The 20,409-nt window shown below is 47.4% G+C and overlaps 1 protein-coding gene and 1 non-coding gene across 2 annotated transcripts; both read right to left on the reverse strand.

The window, feature by feature from the left end:
• Positions 1-8: 8 nt before the first annotated feature.
• Positions 9-16,556, reverse strand: CWF19L1 (CWF19 like cell cycle control factor 1). The gene is given in 15 exon segments (XM_055810519.1): positions 9-243; positions 333-385; positions 387-431; positions 1,363-1,482; positions 2,277-2,486; positions 3,063-3,142; positions 4,788-4,899; positions 7,150-7,290; positions 8,126-8,210; positions 9,939-10,057; positions 12,030-12,244; positions 13,036-13,137; positions 15,376-15,454; positions 16,253-16,337; positions 16,418-16,556. Coding segments are annotated over 15 exon segments (1,614 nt in total). The 5' UTR covers positions 16,441-16,556; the 3' UTR covers positions 9-98.
• On the reverse strand, positions 1,650-1,791 carry LOC114013635 (small nucleolar RNA SNORA12). Its single transcript, XR_003556713.1, has one exon. It is a non-coding gene; the product is annotated as a small nucleolar RNA SNORA12 (small nucleolar RNA).
• Positions 16,557-20,409: the final 3,853 nt, after the last annotated feature.

Below are 20,409 nucleotides of genomic sequence, written 5' to 3' on the forward strand. Positions count from 1 at the left end.
CTCGGCGCCACCGGCACTCCGCCTTTATTGCCGCGTCACCGCGCGCGCCCGCCCGCCCGCCAATCGCCGCGCGTCCGCCGCCGCCGTCAGCGCCGCCGTCAGGCCCGGAGGGCGAAGTCGAAGGGCTGGAAGTCGCGGCGGAAGGCGCGGGCCTGCGCCGCCTCCTCCGCCCGCTCGGCCGCGCAGCGCCGCCAATCGGCCCGCTGCGGCAGCGCCAGCAGCGCCTCGCTCGCCAGCACCTCCCTGCAAGCACAGCCGCGTCACCGCCGGCACCGCGCGTGCCGCCGGCGCCGCAGGGCGGGGGCGGGGGAGGGGGACGGGGAGGCACCCACCTGCCGAAGTGCAGCGGGAAGCGGCCGCGGATGCGGTGGAACAGCTTCTCCCCCCGTGTCCAGCTCCACGTAGAAGTAGGGCGTCCCCGGCTGCGCCACCTGCGGGAGAGCGGGAGAGGCGGGGAGCTGCCGCACCGCCGGCAGCGCCGCAGCCCCCGCAGCGCAGGGCGCGGGTCTGGGACAGGGCAGATAGACGCTCCCGATCCAGGGAGGCATTTCGTTGGGGGAAACTCGGCTGCACGCACCCACCCACCCAGCGGCACCCAACTGCATCCGTAGCTGGCGACAAACCGTAGCTTCCATGCAACCACGATGCGATGGATCGCTTTCCACTGGGATCATGAGCTGAAGGGGCACTAATATAACATTGGTGGTGGCTTAATTCTGCAGTTACCACTACAGAGCAGTCAACGGGAGAACCAGGCGGTTCTGATTGTGCTTAACCTGAGCTAAGTCATCCCGTACTAACACGGCACACTGTTAGAGGAAGGAAAGCATGTGAAGAGACTGTTCACATTTCTCGCCTGAGACACCAACCTCTGAGCTTGCCAACATGCATATCAAGAGCTGTAATGGCTTAGAAAGGGACAAGCACACGTATATGCTATTTCTGGCTCCCGCTACAGATCAGGTCTCGCTGTGACCACTGAGCACAAAGGAAAAAAACAACCCTATGTCACTACTGACTCATTTCTGTGATATCACGGGAAGATTTCTTTCAAATTCTTACACAAGGGAACCTAAATCCACCTGATGTGCAGCAGCACTGAAAGAGGGCTGCTGTTTGATATCAGAAGTAATGAATTCAGCGAGCCCTAGACATAGCTAAAATAATTTTCAGATAAGCAACTCATCTATTGTTCACAGGAACTTCAGCCAGAGCAGAATATATCTGACATATCTCCAAACCAAGTCTACAATGGTCTGCCTCCAATAGCTTAACAGTACAACACAAAGTGACCGCAGAGGGAAACAGAGGCCTAGATAGGACAGAGGGAAAGTAAGTAACAGGTGAAATCTTGTCTCATACTTGCGTGATATCTGAGTGCTCTGGGATTTCTAGTAATTCAATCTGTTGTTCCTGTGCCTGTGCAATAAAGGACTCCTTAATGTCTTCAGAAGTACAGTGGTCTAATGGGACAGGAACCACCTGGAGAGGGAGGGCAACATTTCCGTAAAAAGAAGAAAAGACAAACCAACCGCCTGCAGAAAGCAAGCAATCCATCACTGGAGCTGGCATGCTCCTCAGTAACGCTCAGTATCATCAACCAAGACAGGTGAGCACCCATCTGTACAGGCTTAAACTTATGAGGTTTTTTCTGTAGGAGTTGAACAAAAAGCTGAAAACTAAAAGCTTGAAAAAGTTCTCAGCACAGCCTTCTCCATTCTGATCTCTGTGGTAGCTCAAGGCCGCTCTGTTACAGTTACAGATCTGCCAAATACAGAAACCACCACAATAAAACCCTGAAGATTGACACAAGGACAAAAAAAAATTAAAAAAATTAAATCAAACCAAAGGGCTGGTACTAGCAGACAATGACCAGAGTTCTGCATCTGTCTTTGGATTTTCAACCTACATCAGTTACAAATGTGAGCACCACAGTTTGTGTGCCAGTGTGTGCCAATCAGAGTCAGAGTGAGGTCTTGCAGCTTATCCGAAAACCTTGTGGGCTTTTTAATCAGTTCCATGCAGGGCAAAGTTTTCCTCACCCACTCAACACAACCAACGCTGTGCTGCTATAACGTGAAGAATTCAAGGACTGTGGTAGAAGCAGCACACTGGTTTTATTTTTGCTCTGGCTCTATTTGTGCATAGGACAACTTCTCTCCATGCTCTGTGAAGGCACAGAATAAAGAGGGCAAGCTGAAGGTGAGCTTTCTCTTTCAATTCATTTGCGGGTATGTACAAGTGTATATTCTCCCAGGGTGACACTAAAACCATACCTGTAGCTGCAGATGCTGGCTCTTATAATTTCTTTCAAACAGGACGTATCTCTTTCCCTTGCTTCTGAAAAATTCCTTTAGGGCAGCCTTGTACTTGGTCACTTCTTCCACCACCTCTGAAGATAAGTCAACCACTGACTGGTAGTGCCCGATAGGCAAAATCAAGACGTGATCAGGTAATAAGCCACCTTTGGCAAGGGCAAGATAGCACTAGAGTGAAACAATACACACCAGTTACTCACTGCAAGCAACACTTACGTACCACGTTGTGGAAATTTACTCTCTGACTGCATTTTGAGTATAGCCCAGCCTAGTGATTCTGCCTTGGGAACAGGAAGAATCTTCTCCTCTATGTCACTTCTTAGGGATTGTTTATTAGCTATTTATTAATTACTAGAAGAATGAGACAGGGACTGCTAAAGGACACACACACAACAAAAATATCTTTTGAATGCCAGAGAATGCCTTGTCTGCAGGATGCAGGAGTTCTGCTAGATGGTAACATAAGGAAACCATGAGGGCTGGCACAGCAAAAAGTTTTCTGGCACTGTAATCCAGCTCTGCTGATGGAGCAAAACTGGGCCAGGCTTCATTTTTTAGAAACTTTAGCTATATATTTACGTTTTTTGTAGGGGAGATGCAAAGAAACTGAAAACAAAACTAAGAGTCAGCTGCAAATAAAGTTTGGGGTTTTTAAGATTTAAAATTGGAGACTGATACTTCATATTGCTGTGTCTTGGCACCGTTCTGCTGTCATGTAGCAAAGAACATGCTACAGGTACTTACGTGTGTGCCGATACTAACAACCAAGTGCTTCTCAACTTCTGGGCTGGCAAGGCAAAACCAGCAGGGCCCTGTAGACTGTGCTTTATTGAGAAAGAGAAAGAAGTGTTAGCACAAGGCTTATTTGTCAGAACAAGGAACAGAACAAGATCTGGCAAAGCTGTTATTTTCCAGCCACCCTTCCCAGCTGATGAAGTGCTGAAGGTGTCAGAAGGACACAGCTCCTGGAAGCAGATCTGGTCAGGAACTGGTGTCTCTGAGAGATTCCAGCAAGACAGGAGATGGTGGCAGTCATGCACTTGTTGACTACCATTCTCATTGAGTGCTCTGATTTAATGGAAGAGCACCAATTCCAGGAATTTAGTGGTTACAACTTACTAACAAGAAAGCACCAGCAAATTTAAACAAACAAATCAAAATAAGGTAAAATTACTACATAGGTACAGACAAGGACAGACGCTATCAAACACACTTGTCAGTTCTGGCCTATTCATCACACTCAAAACACCTGGATTCACACTGAAACTGTGATACCTGAGCTGACCTTTAACGTAAGTTGATGGCATTGGTAAGCTAGGCCTCTCCTTATGGTCAAACACTATATTCACATCATCTGCAGGTTGTGTGTAAGAATAGACAAACAGTTTTGTAAATGCAATAAACATGACAGGGGTCTCCCAAGAACTGCAGGAAACAATGTCCAGTTCTGGGGTTCATTTCTCAGCAAAACAGTGTAACAAGGTTCTATTCTCATGACATCAAACTCCAGAAGACTTTGAAATTACATGAATATATAGCACACTATGTCCTACAGAAGCGATGGGAGAAAACAAGAAAACCCAGACAATCTTTCATTAAAATTGCCATTACAGCCAGTTGTGCCTCTGCAGGCACATATAGAGCAATGACACTGCGCTCATCTCAGCATAAAGTAATTTAGCCTGCAGACCTGTTATGGGCAAGGACTATGCAAAGGGCTTGGAAATCTAATAAATAAAAACTGAACAACTTAGTCTCACGTTAACAAGGGAAACTAGACTTTTCTACCAAAGGCATTTCTGAAAAATGTCTTCTTACCCACTGGCAGTGGGAATAGCTTCCACAGAAACAAAAGAGGAGGCCAACACCTACATTTGCATTTTAAGCCCAAATTTCTGTATAACCAAGACCAACATTTCTAAAGATCCATGCTTGCAATAACACTGGCACTAAGAAGTCATGATCTTTGAAGATTTCATCTCAGTTTCTTCAGGTCAGACAAACTAATGAGATTTACAACACAGAAATAGAGAGATAACAGGAGGGCTTTCTCCCTTCTGTGAACTCACAGCACAAAACAACTGAAGTGGTCTTTCAAGAACTCATCAGCACTGTGATCCAGTTTCTTGCAGTCCCTCTGAACGGAAACACGCTGCTTTGTGAAACTGCCTGTTGGCCAATTCGGAGGCCAGTATGGTTCAGAGGGTAAATGGAATCAGCCCACCCACAACCACCACAGATCCGACTAGCTTTTAAAACTATGCTTTTCATTTTTCTTTCACCTATTGATTGTCAGGTTTGCTGGAAACAAGGGACCCTTCATTTCTCTGTATTCCCACGGCATGTAGTATAGTGACAGAGCACACTGCCAGGTTGACATATACAGCTCAGCGGTTTGAGAAAAATGACAAGTGACATAGTCTAATGCCTCAAGGGAAGAGCTCAGAAAAAAAGCATCCAGATACTTACGGGGTTTTTTGGCTTGCTTAGGTTGGGAGTTCCCTCTCTCTTTCGCATCTGAGGGACGTTTTTTTCCCTGATGCTTATTCAAATCAAAGAAAAACTGACAAGCTGGTTCTTCCTGTTTAGAAAATGAAAACCAAAGCCCATTATAACCATATCAGAGTCACAATACATAGAAGAATTTGATTTTTCCTGAAGAGGTATGTAACCACCTTTGAAAGGCATCAACAGTGAAAGCATCGATATCCTGCAACGGAATGAATTGAGCTCTCCCAGAAACACAGCAGGGTTTGCCTCAGCCAGGGAAAAAAAAATCTGGGAGAGCTGCCCCAAATTGCTATGTTCTTCTTTTTAGTCTCATGCTGAACATTCAGAATTGCTTGATTTTATGGATTATTCAAATCTCTTTTTCACTCGACAACCAGTGCCAAAAGAATGTCTTTATTTCTTAGAGATGTTAACCTCTCAACAGACTCACAGAAGCTGAAACCATTTGACTAAATTGTCATGTACAGCAAAATACCACTAGAAGGCTTCAATGCTGCAGAGGAAAGCGCTGGGGAAGGAGATGGCAAAGAGCAGGGTTCCCACACAGGATCACAACTGCAGTCTAAAACACAGCCTGCACTGTAAGAACCAGCATGTACAGTGGAAGCATTTCTCCCAGTAACCCTGGCAAGCTCTTGTGCCTGTCATCAATTGCATAGTTCAGCTCAAAGGTACAAGTTTTGCTTCTATCTGGTTACTGACTGATTGGTCTGTTAAAAGCCTTGTTGCCAGGGGTTGAACACCACAGCAAGTCTCAGCTGGGGGTGGGGAGGTTGTCACAATTAAAGGGATCAGGAGGTGTCTGTCACCCTCATGCCCAGCCATGCTGACAGCTGGAAGAAGCCAGCCCCTCACTCTGTGTGCGCGTTGCAGGGAGAGAGGCTGGAGAGCAATGCTTGCACTTCCTACGTGACACACTGGTCCAGCAAAGACCAAGTCAAGCCTAACTTCAGGCCAAGTATTCTTCCCTTCTGCCAATGAGCTCCCAATTTGGTTTCTCTACATTACATTAAGATATACACGCACAGCTATTCATATGTCCGCATTAGTGGAGTACCCCACAATGCTTAGAGGGCATAACATGCTCTGCACAGGAAAGTAATCTGAGTCTCCACAGCGATGAACAGAATCTACTTGTCTATGATGAAATTGTGAAGGTGGCAATTTCAGATCTTCTGACACGAACAGCTCAGTGTTCAGGCCCCAAGAAAGAACTATTCTGCCCTCATCTGGCAAACAATCAATATTTAAAAAGGAGCATGAAGCCGGTAACTTAGCATGCTTGAGAAAAAAAACCTGTACCCAACACCAAACTCACCAGCATTGAGGGATACAGCGGAAATGCAACATCAAAAAATGTAGCATCTAAGTAGCCAGCAGTCTAAGGGAGAAAACTGAGGGCCAGCTGCACAGGAGTAATTTGTAGTCTACAAGCTTAGAAAGAGTAAGACCATGTTTTCTGAGGTGCCCATAGGGAACAGTCCTGACAAGCAAGCAGATCTAACTACAGCATCACCATGCAGACCTGCAGGAAAAATCTAGAGTGGTTTGAGTTGGAATAGACTTTCAAAGGTTATCTGGTCCAACCTCCCTGCAGTGAGCAGGGACCTCTTCAACTACATTAGGTTGCTCGGAGCCCTGCCCAACCTGAATTTGAATGTTGCCAGGGATGGGGCATCTACCACCTCTCTGGGCAACTTGTTACGGTGTTCCACCACCCTCATAATAAAAAATTTCTTCCTTATACCTAGCCTGAATCTACCCTCTTCTAGTTTAAAACAATTACCCCTTGTCCTGTTGCTAGACCCTATTAACCCATCTTTCCTGTAGGCTCCCTTTAAGTACTGAAAAGGCTGCTGTAAGGTCTCCCTGGAGCCTTCTCTTCTCCAGGCTAAACAACCCCAAAACTCTCAGCCTGTCCTCATAGGAGAGGCATTCCATCCCTCTAATCATCTTTGTAGCCCTCCTCTGGACCCACTCCAACAGATCCATGTCTTCTTGTACTGAGGACTCCAGAGCTGGATGCAGTACCCCACGTGGGGTCTCACAAGAGTGCAGCAGAGGGGCAGAATCACCTCCTTTGACCTGCTGGTCACACTGCTGTGGATGCAGCTGAGGATAAGGTTGGCTTAAGAAGGGACACACTGTAACAAACTCCCGCGCATTGAATCTATACAATTTGGTCAATAGAAATAGTTTGCACAGAACCTTGAAGTGTTATGGACAGAAATATTCCAAGGTTAAGCCAAACACTGTCCTACGCTCCCTGAACACAGAGAGTGAAACCACAGTGCACACACTGGGGAGAAGGCAGCAGTACCTCTGCACACAGGGGTGTTTTGGTCTTCTGTGCCTCCTTCCGTGATCTTCGGTATGGATTTTCCGTAACATCCTGTGGCTGTTTCACTAGCTCTGCAGGGTCCATCAAGTTCATCGGCACAATACTGAAGGCATAGAGATACTAGAAGAAAAACAGATAGCTCAAATGCAAGAAACTTTTGCCCTGACTGCAACTTTGAAAGGGTCAGTTGTGAACTAAGCCACCCTGAAATGGTAACACAACTTAGCACTGCAGTAACCCAGCAAATCAAGTGTTCAAGCTAAGGCAGGATATGAAAAACACACTTTCTGTGCCAGTCTCCCACCCAGTGCAACCAAGAGTTTATGGAGTGCTTCCAAGTGGCTCACTCTTCACTTTAAGGAAAGATCTTTTTTGAAAAACAGCAGTGTGTCCTACTTGAAAAAGAAATACCTTGACCCTTGACTGTTTCCAGGCCTTCTTTCTGTCCAGAACTCCTGGACCTTTTTTTGTTACCAGGCCTGATTCCTAACATTAGCAACCTGTCCTTCTACACTGATACTCTGTAACTTTCTTAAGGTTAAAACCAAACCAAAATAAAACAGCCTCTGCCCATCCCAGAAGTTATTTTCAGTGATTTGTAACCGTTCATTTGGAATTTTACTTCCTTCTTAAAGCAGGCCATGCAAACAGAAAATACATAAAGTAGCTGGGGAAGGGGAAGGAATGGCAACTTTCTAACCACTTTCCTCTGCAGCTGTCTTCACAGCTACACGCCATTTGACCAGGTAGAGAAAAGTTAACACCTCAGAACACACCTTGCAGACCTTACCCTTCTGACATAATGGGCAAATGGTATCTATTACTTGTGAGACAGATCCCTACACTTCAGTCAAGCTTTTAAGTGATTGATGCCATCTTCTAGCTAGCCAAAGCTGGGCTTACTGCCCTATTACTTGTGCTTGAATATAAAAGAAATATTCGGAAGTGTCAGTACCTTTTTCTTGCTTGTATTGCCAACATCAGCAAGTGCAATAAACCTGCTCACATGCTGTGGGGTCTCCTGTAGCACTGTGTGATTTCTGTAAGGAAGCAAAACATGACTGTACTGGCACATACAATATAGAAAAGGACAGTGGGAAAATCACGTGTCCTCCAGCTACTCAAGACAGCATGTCAGTCACACAGTGTCTTTGGCCAAGAACAAGGAGGCTTAAGGACAGACAGACTCATGAGGTCTAACGGCAAACAGCTACACAGACCAAAATTACATCTCATTGCACTCCAAATACAGAGATGAGAGGACAATTCACTAGTCTGAAAAGAGATACATCTTTAAAATGTTTCCTGCAGAAAGGTTAATAAATCTTAGCCAATGTTAACATGACAGCCTTAGTTTTATTTATAGGTTGTTCTGACACCTACCTTATAGAATCATAGAATCATTTAGGTTGGAGAAGACCTTTATGATCATCAAGTCCAACTGTTAACTCAGGACTGCCAAGTCCAGCACTAAACCATGTCCCTAAGCACTGCATCTATGTGTTTTTTAAACACTTCCAGGGATAGTTACTCCACCACCTCCCTGGGCAGCCTGGTCCAATGCTTCATCACCCTTTCAGTGAAGAAAGTTTTCCTAATATCCAATCTAAACCTCCTCTGGCAGAACTTGAGGCTGTTTCCTCTTGTCCTGTTGCTTGTTACCTGGGAGAAGAGACCGACCCCCACCTGCCTACAGCCCCTTTCAGGTAGCTGTAGAGAGCAGTAAGGCCCACTGAGCTTCCTCCTCTCTAGGCTAAACAACCCCAGTTCCCTCAGCTGCTCCTCAAGACTTGTGTCCAGACCCTTCCCCAGCTTTGCTGCTTTTCCCTGGACACACTCCAGCACCTCTGCATCCCCCTTTGAGGTGAGGGGCCCAAACCTGAACACAGTATTTGAGGTGCAGCCTCACCAGTGCCGAGTACAGGGGGACAATCACTGCCCTTGTCCTGCTGGCCACACTGCTGGCCCATGTTCAGCCGGCCGTACGTCAGCCAGCACCCCCAGGCCCTTCCCCGCCAGGCAGCTTCCCAGCCGCTCTGCCCCAGCCTGTAGCGCTGCGTGAGGCTAGTGTGACCCAGGTGCAGGACCCGGCACTGAGCCTTGTTGAACCTCATACAGCTGGCCTCGGCTCATCGGCCCAGCCTGTCCAGGTCCCTCTGCAGAGCCTGCCTGCCCTCCAGCACATCAACACTCCCACCCAACTTGGTGTCATCTACAAACTCACTGAGGATGCACTCTATCTCCTCATCCAGACCATCGATAAAGAATTAAACAGGCCTGGCCCCAGTACTGAGCCCTGGGGAACACCACTTGTGACCAGCCGCCAGCTGGATGTAACTCCAGTTATTACCACTCTTTGGGCTCGGCCACCCAGCCAGCTTTTTACCTAGAGAAAAGCATGTCACTAGTCACATTTTACATACAAAGTTATGACTGAAGACACCCGTCTCTTCACCACACAATAAGTTTCCCACAATACATTTTCAGAGATGCACCCCTGAATTAGGCTGAATGGTGTTTAAAGGCAACTGAGGGCAACTAACTTGGCATCAGATTCACATCAACGTACTCAGACAAGCATTGTCAACAATGGCACAGTTCTCAAGGCAGCAGGAGTTATAGCAATAAGATGCATGAGAAACAATCTTGACTCTGTGTTGGGGCTGGATGACTTCATAAAATTATTTTAAAGTTGTCCTCCTCCTGTGTTCTTTAAAAGTTGAAAGCTTATTAGACTAATAAATGAGATGTCACATGATCTTACAAACCTGTATGGAAGTCTTTCATAATAGGCCTTCTCTAGGGCTGCAAAGTGGTACCTTGGTTTGAGACTTGCAGCTAGGTCAGATACTAACTTGGAGCCACACTTCTTGGTATCTATTTCTCCCTACAAGATACAAACACAGTTTTATTAAAAAAAAACCATCAGATTGCAGTGAATGCATGCTGGAAATGAAGAGACTGACTATAGTAGTTGCCATTCCCTGGAAGTGGGAAAAAAAGTCAAAAGGGCTTGATCTCTTATTGCCAACCAGAGCCTACTCATTTATTCCATTCTCAGGAATAATGTACTCCTTTTTCTGTGCCTCCTTTTCAAAAGTACTCAGGGTTTGTATCCACTTGTTTCATTAATCCAAGTTTGTCATATTTTCCTTCTCTTTGTCTTGTGACGCCAGGGCAGCACAGAGTGAGTTTGGCAAACACCAACAGATGTCAAAATCATTGACAAGTTTTGACCATATGTCCAGAGTGCCAAAGCTTTAGTGTATGAGTCAAGTAAATAGGAAAACTCTGAGGTTTTCTTAGGAATCAAAATTTTTTCCCACTTCATCTCTAAGAATTCAGAGCAAACCAAAACACAACCAAAAAGCAGACCTGATATCATTTCCTTGGGTGAAGGCTCTTGTGCTATCTTTTCCCTTTTAGCCTTAGACTGTGAAGTAGGGAAGGACAAGGGCAGAGAAAGAAAGAGGTTCGGAAATAGCCTATGTCTGTTACCTTGTTATCTTCTGTAAAAGCACAGGGAACAGGGACTCTGACCTGGCAGGCATCTGCCACAGCCCTTCACTGCAGCAGCGGGACAGGCACTAACCCACCCTCAAGAAAGCAGTCCTCCTCTCTGTGCTCCCTCCTGCTTCTCTTGCAGCAGGCATGGCAGAGGGAAGCCCAGCAGCATCTGCACTGAGGGCTGGCTTATTCCAGCCCCACTGAAAACAGCCAGAGCTACCAAGCATCTCAGGAAAAGAAAACCCACAGAATTCTCCAGGAGTCAAATCCCACCCATGCACTTCAGCTCCTCACACCACTTTTGCTGAAAGAGAAACGTCAGGTAACAAAGAGCAAAAGCTCTAATTGTTTATTTCTCAAACTTCCTGCTTTCAGTGACAGGATTTCAGGGTCTCAGTGTGCAAGGGAATCTCTTAAGACTTATTATGAAAATCCTCAGGTGACAAAAGTACACACTCCCAACAAGATGCATATTTGAATATAATCATTATTAATACACTCCTCTTTTAATCCAAGTGAGTACATTATCAGAAAATTCACACCAAGGGAAACCAAGTGTGAAATGATACACTGAACTACTACAGAGAATTCCCATGGGATTTGAGAGACCTGGCTTTTTTTTTTTTAAGCCAGAACATCCCTACAACTTTTTTCTCTCCAACTCTGTAGGCTAGTTGGGTTGCTGCAAGATGAGGAAGGGTTCTTTATGTGTTTAGACTAAGGACCATCTGTCTTTGTCAGAAGATACTGAGAGGAAGCAAAAAGTGTTTTGACATGATACACGGCCCTGCTCTCCAGGAACGTTTCAGATCACCTGAACTTATGACTGGAAAATCACTTCTGCTGAGGAACATTAACAACAGAAAACTGGACACAAATGAAGCAACATCCTCAAAATTCAGACAGAGGAAGAACCAGAGTATTTAGTACAGGTGACTTATAGGCAAGGAAATGAACACCAAAATATTTTAAAAGTTTTGAAGCGGGGAGAAGGAACAACTTAATGTCAAGTGGTATTGAAGATGCTTAGAGCCCAGCATTCCACAACAGAGACTAGCAGCATTGTTTCACAGCAATTGTAACCAACTGAATTCAACATCTGCGATCAAATGAAAGCTACTGACTGATTTTTTCAGGCAGGGACAGATAAAACACCCTGAAGATTCACAATTCCCTGTCTCCACTGGTCCTTCTTCTCTGAAGAAACAGAACATTCGATATCCATTTTTTACTCTCAGCTCTCTCAAGCACTTGGAGATGGCCCAATACCCCAAAATGCCACAGCAAGCAGAAACACAATCCTTTGTTAAATCCACTTTGAAACCCATTGCAGAAGAAAACAGAACACTTACCGCACTGTTGGCAAAAGTCCCCACATCTCTGGGCCAGGGGGATGTCAGCAATATATCCACACCTTTAAAGTTTGGGGTTGATAACAAAGATGCTTTTAATTCTGCCACATCCTTTGCACTAAAACTGTAGGCAGGAGCTGGCTCATCCTGGGACTCGGTACCACTCAGGTAGGCGATCTGCAGTCCAGAAGTTCCACTGTAAAGACCTCGACGGCCTGCATTGATACACAGGCATGTGCTTGAGATGTAGATATTGCAAATAATCTTGTAGTTGCACCACAGACAGAGGACCAAATTCAATAGTCCTGCCTTACTTCTACTGAAACTATCCTTACAGACAGCTCATTTTCTGTGCCCATCAACTGTGGTAAAGACACGTTTTAGCACAATGGCTCAAACCCAACCCTGCCTACAGTGAAGCAGCTGTTCAGACAACCCCCAGTCTTCTCTTCTCACTGCTATCTTGTGTCTCAAAAATAAACCCATATCAAAAATTCAGTATGAAGGTTGAGTAAAAAAAGCCACTTGCAAATGCCTTTACTTGTTACGTTTTTGTCAGCTGGCATTCTAGAAAGAAACTAGTTTTTCCTTTCAGCTTTGCTATAGCTTCAGTACCTTTAAAGATGATACTTCTTACCTCTGCTACTCCAGTACAGCTTCAGTGCATGGCAAAATCATACTTCAAGGAGGAAACTTCCCCCATACAAAGATGGGCATGCTATGGGAGTAAGACGCCCTCAAAGAACACTCTTTCAACCACTCTTCCTTTTGCTTTGTAAGTTAAGTGTTAGAAAACAACACAAAAAAGCAGGGTTCTCTCATGTTTTACACGGCAGATTGTATCAGCTGTTCAACATAGAGTTCAACTACAGTCTGAACCCCAGAATAAGAAATGCCACCTTAAAACTTCCAGAAAAAGGGCTTTGAAGTGGGAAGATCAGAAAACAGGTTAATGACAGCATCACTGGGCAAATGCACATCCCTTACCAACAGCCTGCAGCCTTACCTAAATAAGTAATGTTCTCTGCTAATTCGCAGCCACTGATATCTGGAAAATAGCTCACGGTCTCTTGGTCATTAGCACCAAGCACATAGGTTGGAATTGGAGCTGAGGAGGAAAACCACATGCACTCAGTTTGCTTTAATTAAAGTACATTATCACAAGTTCAGTCCACATTTACTAGGAATTGCAGCAAGCCCCATCCATTCAGACCCCAACACTGCTCCTTTGCAGCATGCTGAGGAGCAATCAGCACAGAACAAGAAACCCTCCTTCAAAGTAAGTCCCCAGGCCTTTCCACAGATGCATATAACACCAGCAGAGAATAACCTCTGCTTTAACTACAACTCACTCCACTGCCTACATAAGATCAGCTCAGAAATGATCCATAGCCCTAAAAACATGGGCCTTCCCTAGGGCAATGCTAAGTAAATACCAGAGCAGAGGGACACCCAGCGATTCAGTTTAGGCTGATTAAATTGTACAGCTATCAAAAAACTGCCAACCATTTATGTTTTAGTGGGAAAACTCAAGTTCATCAGCTCTTTGATTCACTGGATAGAAGAATTTGCTGCATTACTTCACGTACAACTGATGGACATAATAAATAAAGAAAAGCAATGGGAAGTACTAGTTTTAATTTCTCTATGGCTAGGTGATACATAAAAATTTGTATCTCCAAACAGCGTAAGTCAAATCTTTTCAAGCTACTAAAAGTTAGAAAAAGCAACAACCGATGTCAGAGACACCTCCTGTAGATCTCCTGGCAGACTAGTACACCAGTAAGCTGGTCAACACCTGGTCACCAGGTCTTAAGTTTTTTCACTCAATAAAAACCAGCAGTAGTTTCCTATTCAAGAAGGGAGAGCAGCATCAATACTGCAACTCTGCTACAGCTGTAGTTAAGACTGTTGCTTGCAGTTCCAGCTCCCACAGTCAGAAGATACAGGAGACTGCTTTCAATGGCAGAGCAGAGTTTGAAAACTTCATGGATGGCTTATAACACAAAACTTGTTTGTAGCTATATAGATGTGCATATAGATGATATTATAAGCTACAGATTTTTTCAACCGTTCAAAGGGTAAAGAATTCAAGTGAGAATGAGCAAAACTGCGTTGGTCTAGGGAAGACTTTGCTGTTAACATCCACCTTTCTCACTGCATGCACAAGAGAGCTTCCTTGGGAGTGAAGTTTAAATCAGTTAACGATTCTCCTTATATTCTCATAGCAACAACACCACAAAGCAGCACACCTTGCCATGGTAAGTCCTCAGCCACAAGCAGCAAACAGGACAGTCTTTGTCTAGACAACCCACACAGATGCACAAACCAGCAGGGGATAACTGGGGAGTGATGCAGCAGCAGAGAAGAACCAGAAGGCAAGAGTCCCAGCTCCTTTCTGGCTTGCCTTAATGCCAGGGGTGAGAGCGAGAGTAGTACTGAAGAGGAAAGAGGAGCACTACAAATGCTTATGTCGTAGTATCTCCCTTACAAGAGGAAAGAGGCAGAGAAGTCCACGTAGGCCTTTTCATACCCATGCCTGGGAAAACATCTTCAGCACAAGGGCTGAGGATGAATGGGCAAACCCTGCTCCTCTGGAAAGCCTTATGATCTCCACAGCTGAAGAAAGAGACGCTCAGCCTGCCAGTACCTCTGCTTTCCCTTTTCTCCTTGGGACTGGACTGAATGCAGGGAGGGGAAGAGCAGCACAGCTCACACTGCGGAGAGGTCTGTGGTGGAAGTGTGAAGGTGAGTGTGAACAGGGAATGACAGAGAATTTCTTGCAAGGGAAGCACCAGAGTGGCAGAAGGACTACACACTGGCAGGCAGGCTGGGATCCCATGGCTTGCTGACTGAAGTGCTGTAAACATCTATGTACAGCTTCTCAGGCTACCCAGGTTGAGAAAACAAAGACTGCCCCACACGGCAGCCTGCAGGCTGAAGCTGTAAGGTGGTGACGGTAGGAACAGAAATGGAGCCATAAGATATCCAGGCAAGGAAAGAGAACACCCTGACACAGATTAGTAGTATCCCATGTTTCTCCTATGACTGCAAACAGTGCAGGCCAGATAAGCCAGGAACAGGCCTTGATGCCCAAATCATGGGCAGGCCACTTGGACATATGCATATTTCTGCTCCTGTCTGACAGCGTGACAGGAATGAGTTTTGTTTTACAATAAACTCATCTTTCTCTACTGCACAGAGTTTTCCTACTTGAGTTCAACTGCTTTAACATTACCCTGTTTAACTTTGACTTCTGAATTCAAAAGCACACTGCAATGAGACAGTGAAGTACTGGGTCGTGAAATAGTGTGGTCACCAGCATCCTGAGCGATGCCCTTCTTACCTTTCTTGGCCCCCGTGCAATACTCTGCCCAGTCTGTCTCTGCAGTAGACCCAAAAAAATTCCCAACACACAAAAGCATCTAAAAACACCAGATAAAACAAGAGTTACCATTTGACCAAAGACACAACACACACTTTTTTGCTGATGCGCTCAACTGTCACAACACCGTGACGTGCATTGCTTCAGCAGCACTTTGGTAAAGAGGTTCCTCTATTTACCTGCGTCTAGTATTAAATGCATAACAGTAACATTAGCAGGTGTAAAACATGACAAAGAGACAGCTGCTCCCCCGCACCCTCTGCCCACAGACTAGGGCTCCCCCCAGCGCTCTGGTGCTGGTCAGGGAGGGCTGAGGGATGCTGAGCCCCTTCACAGCCCCTCGCACGCCGAACGGACAGAGGAGGATCCCAGCCTCAGAGGGTCGAGCACGGCCCCGGACAGCAATGCCCGCCTGACCACCCCCACACACACCCTCTCCACACAAAACCCACCCAGGGACTGCCCCGCGCCCCGGCTCACCCACCACACGGGCCCGGGACCCCCGCAGCGCCCCGGCTCACCCGCCACACGGGCCCGGGACCCCCGCAGCGCCCCGGCTCACCCGCCACACGGGCCCGGGACCCCCGCAGCGCCCCGGCTCACCCGCCACACGGGCCCGGGACCCCCGCAGCGCCCCGGCTCACCCACCACACGGGCCCGGGACCCCCACCAGCCCCCCGCCTCACCCGCCACACTGAGCCCGGGACCCCCACCAGCCCCCCACCTCACCCGCCACACTGAGCCCGGGAAACCCAGGCGGAGCAGCCCCACTGACCCGCGCCCCGCAGGCAGCGCAGCGGGGCACCCCGCGCCACCCCCCAGCCCCCCGCAGCCTTACGTCGAAGCGGCCGCTCTTGCCCTGGATGGCCCGCACGCGCCCGAACAGCGCCTCCAGCCGCCCCTCCACGTCGCCACATGCCAGCCTGCGGGACACAGCGCGTCAGCGGCCGCCACGGCCCCCAGCCCCCGTCCCCCGTCAACCGTCCCGTCCCGCCGCACTCACACGCGCAGCGGCGTAGCCGCCATCGCAGGTGCGCTCGGCTCGGGAAGGCGCCGCCGCGGCCCGAACGCCGCGCTGCTTCCGGGTGCGCCGCCCAAAGGGCTCCGCCGCCGCTTCCGGGTGCGCCGCCCAAAGCGCCCCGCCGCAGCTCCATGGGACAAGGGTGGTGTCGGGGTGAGAGTCTGTAGCTCCAGCAGGGTCAACCCGCACCAGCCCCTTCCCGTTAGCGGCTGGTGCCCGCGCAGGGCTCTGAAGTGAGGTGAGGTGGGGGGGCTGCCTGCGTGGCGGGGCGCTGAGGTGAGGTGAGGGTTTCGCGTGGCGGGGCGCTGAGGTGAGGGGTCTGTGTGCGGGGCGCTGAAGGTGAGGTGGGGGGCTCGCGTGGCGGGGCGCTCAGCTGAGGGGGCTGCCGCGCAGGGCGCTGAGGTGAGGGGGCTGCCCGGCGCCCGCCTGGGGCTCTGAGCTGAGGGCACTGCCTGGCGCCTGCGCGGGGCCACTCGCCGTCGCCATATGTCACGTTCGGGAGCGGTTCCCCCCGACCCCTGGTGCTGAGCTGTGCCCGGCCAGCCTGTGTCACCAACGTATTTTATGGTCTCCGGTAACGAGGATGGTTTCATCAAGAAAAATAAATGCTGTACCCATCTAAGGTATGGGAGTGCTGTCTACACAAAATTGCTCTTTTTTTTTTTTTTTTTTAAATGCTGGTAACGACTGAGTGAGAGATGAAGTCAGTAGTAGTTGGTCACGTAAAGTCACGTCTGTGTGATTGCAGCTCGGAAAATCACTGTACAGGGGGATATCAGACGTGTCTAGGCGAGAACTTAAGATCCTGGAAACTGAATCTGAGCGCAGAGCTTATTCCAAGGGAAATCAGAGCAGCAGGAATCGCTAGGGACAAGTCTACGACTTGCTGAGATGTAAAGAAGGGAGTTGTCAGTGCTGTCAGCAGTAAAACTCTACCAAAAGAGGAAAATCCTATCCACATGCTTTCACATGCTGTCTTAGAAATACTGTAGTGAGATGCCAGAACATTTCCTTTATCGAATGGTAAAGATTTACAATGTTGCAAAGGACAGCAAATGTTTCTAAAAAATTATTAAGATCATTAACATGATCTAGCGGCAGCAGAGGGCACCAGTCACAACAACATCTGACTTCTTCAGAGTGCACAGTAATCCGCGCTGGGGCAGTCCCCTCCACCCTGCAAGGTCCTTTGGAGGCTCCCTCAGTTCTCCAAGAGTCCCCTTTGCATCTCTGCTAGGCTGCTTCCTTTCTCCAGCTGCTCAGCTTTGGGTCCTGCTTCAGTTCCACTCTTCCCTCAGGATATTTACCCAGCTCCTCCCTGTGTGATCCTTGCCCACACTGTGGCCATTCCCACCCTCGCAGCTTGTGCTCTGAGCCCCCTTGGCACCCTCCCCTCTTTGCTTCAGGTGCCCCTGCCCCAGGTGGAAGGAGCCCTATCACAGGAACATCCCCCTGCCTGCCCCACAGCCTGTGGGACCTCCCCAGAGATGTGCCTGTCCCACAGCCCCCACTCCAGGCTTCCACCATTCCTTCCCATGCTCTGCAATGACCCACACGTGGAACGGGAGAGGTTATGGCCACTATGGCTCTCACTTCATAAATCCACTGTAAGACACTTTAGAAAACTCTGATATCATTTTGCTATGAAGCAAGAGTTTCTTTTTCTTAGCCCTCCCAGTGATCTCCCAGAGCACAGTGGACTCTAAATAGTCACAAGCTACTTCCAAATCAAACCACCTTCCACCTGAAACAAGCTGGGTTTCCGGAATGCAAGAGAATAGTAGTGACAACCCATGGAAGACCCACAGTATTAAAAACCTAATTCATATCAGAATTCACGTCATACTTCTATCAGGTATTTCTTTCTGGTTTTCTTCAATGACTTATATCCAAAGGCTCAAAAGCGAAAACCTTCCTAGAGCTGCATCACATCTGCCCTCTCTTATCTCCCCTGCAGGTCTGAACACACAGCTGTCCCCCACTGGCACTCTGTGCATAGGAAATCAGGCCACAGACATTGCTCACTCGGTGTTCTGCCCCAGGAAGACCTGAGCAGGAAAGATTCATTTTTATACCCAGTATGAGATTAAGACACAAATGAGGTCAAATGCCTCTAATCAAGGAAATTTATTAAGCACTTACATAAGCAAAGTATTTATGTGCTGTGGTAAGAAAGCAGCGATAGGAAAGGGGGGAAAAGATAGAAAAGAATAAAATCTACAAGCAGTCAGGACAGAGTTGCAAGAGAGAGCCACCACTGTGGATCCAGTGGTGTCCTGTTGGCCCGTAGTCTCCGTGTACTTGGGTGACGAGGGTCCCTGGATCGTGCCTGCTGTTTGCTGGCACAGTCTTTTATAGGGTGTTGAGGGAGGTCGTTCCCTGGATGGCAGCACACACTGCGTTCCTGCGCACACTTTCCACCCTTCTTTAACCCTGGCCAAAAACTGGGTTTGGGTAGCTGTTGGTTCCTTACCCGCTCACAACTGCTGAGCTCTGTTAAGCCTCCACAAGTCTTGCAGCACGCTCAGCAGGAATGTAAACAAGCTTTGAGACAGTCAAGATATAGTCTCCTACACTTGGTGACACAGAGCCCTGGCAAAGCTCTAGCAAATCATTCCTGCTGCACTCACTGGCATGGTGGTCATGGGGAAGTAGTAGTTTCTTCTACAGGCAGTGTGCTCTTGTACTGTAGTACATGAAGGGCTGTCAATCATATGGTTATTTCTTGTTGATCACATGGTTTATTCTGAATGACACCAACTCACACAAGCAGTTGTCCTGTAAGAGAGCCTGAAAATCAACCACCAGTAGCAGCAAGATGCCACTGTCTTTATGGAGATAAGGCCAGAATTTGAATCTTACCTGTTCAGGCAATGAAGAGCCAGGCTCTTCCTTCAATAGCCTTAGTGAACCCCAAGTGACTTTAAAGGAATGAATGGAGAATTAGTGTCTTTGTAGTGGTAAAAAGTTGTGTTTACTAAAAAGTTACATTTTGTAGTGCAGTTTTTGAATGTGAACAATGTGTTGCATCCTTGTACTCCACACAAATTGCTGAGCAATAATACGTATCCAGACATCACCGAGTTTTGGAGAATATCCCATCAGAGCCAGGTTCTGGACCTAGCCACCACATATACCCCTGACCTAAGCAGTCAATCCTTAGTTCAAGTCCTCATGCAGCTGCTCTGACTTGGCAATGTAACAAGGTCAGGCAGAGATCTTATTCTGCCACAAGAAATCAAGAACATTATAGATGACATATTACTTTCTACAAGTGTGCTTGTTTAGGCGTATTTGAAAGATAACCACGGTCTGTGACAGCAGTTACACACATCATTTCTGAGAACAGAGACTTCAAAGCCAAACCATGGTGGTTTCCTGTGCGTTGTCTCACTGAGCCCAGTCTGGGATGAGAAAATATTAGTAGCGGTGGAGACCCTGAGAGCATGAAGATGACCCCAGGAGTTCCAGAGCATCTCTTACCACATTGAATCCCTCTTCTCACTTTCTCCTAGACAACTTGATTTCATTATTGGCCTGGAAATACAGGTAACAGGAAGGAGCACTAACTGCTTTTTGTCATGGTTTTCTTTTCTGAGTGTTGTTTCCAGTCAAGTAATCAAAAAGGAAAGAAGAAATCTGCAGGCACCAGGTCTGCCATTTATGGAAAAGAGAAGAGACTTCAGGACCAGCACCTGCGAAATAGATCTAGCAGTAGATAAGTCTGAGGAGGTGAATATACTACTAGCAGTAACTAATAACCCATCTGCAGCTAGGAGGTTTAAAAAGAAAGAAAAATATAGCCTATAGCAACAAGTACCTGTCTAATTACAATGGGATTTCTGGCTGAACCTGCCAAGGAATTTTGCCTGTTGACATTCTTCCCAAGCACTTGTGTCTGGCTTGGGAACAGCAAAACCAGAGACAAATTAATCTTTTCTGTAAGATCACTGAGGAATTCAGTGGTTGGGATA

This window comes from Falco peregrinus, chromosome 1, assembly GCF_023634155.1.
Source record: "Falco peregrinus isolate bFalPer1 chromosome 1, bFalPer1.pri, whole genome shotgun sequence".
Taxonomy (NCBI): domain Eukaryota; kingdom Metazoa; phylum Chordata; class Aves; order Falconiformes; family Falconidae; genus Falco; species Falco peregrinus.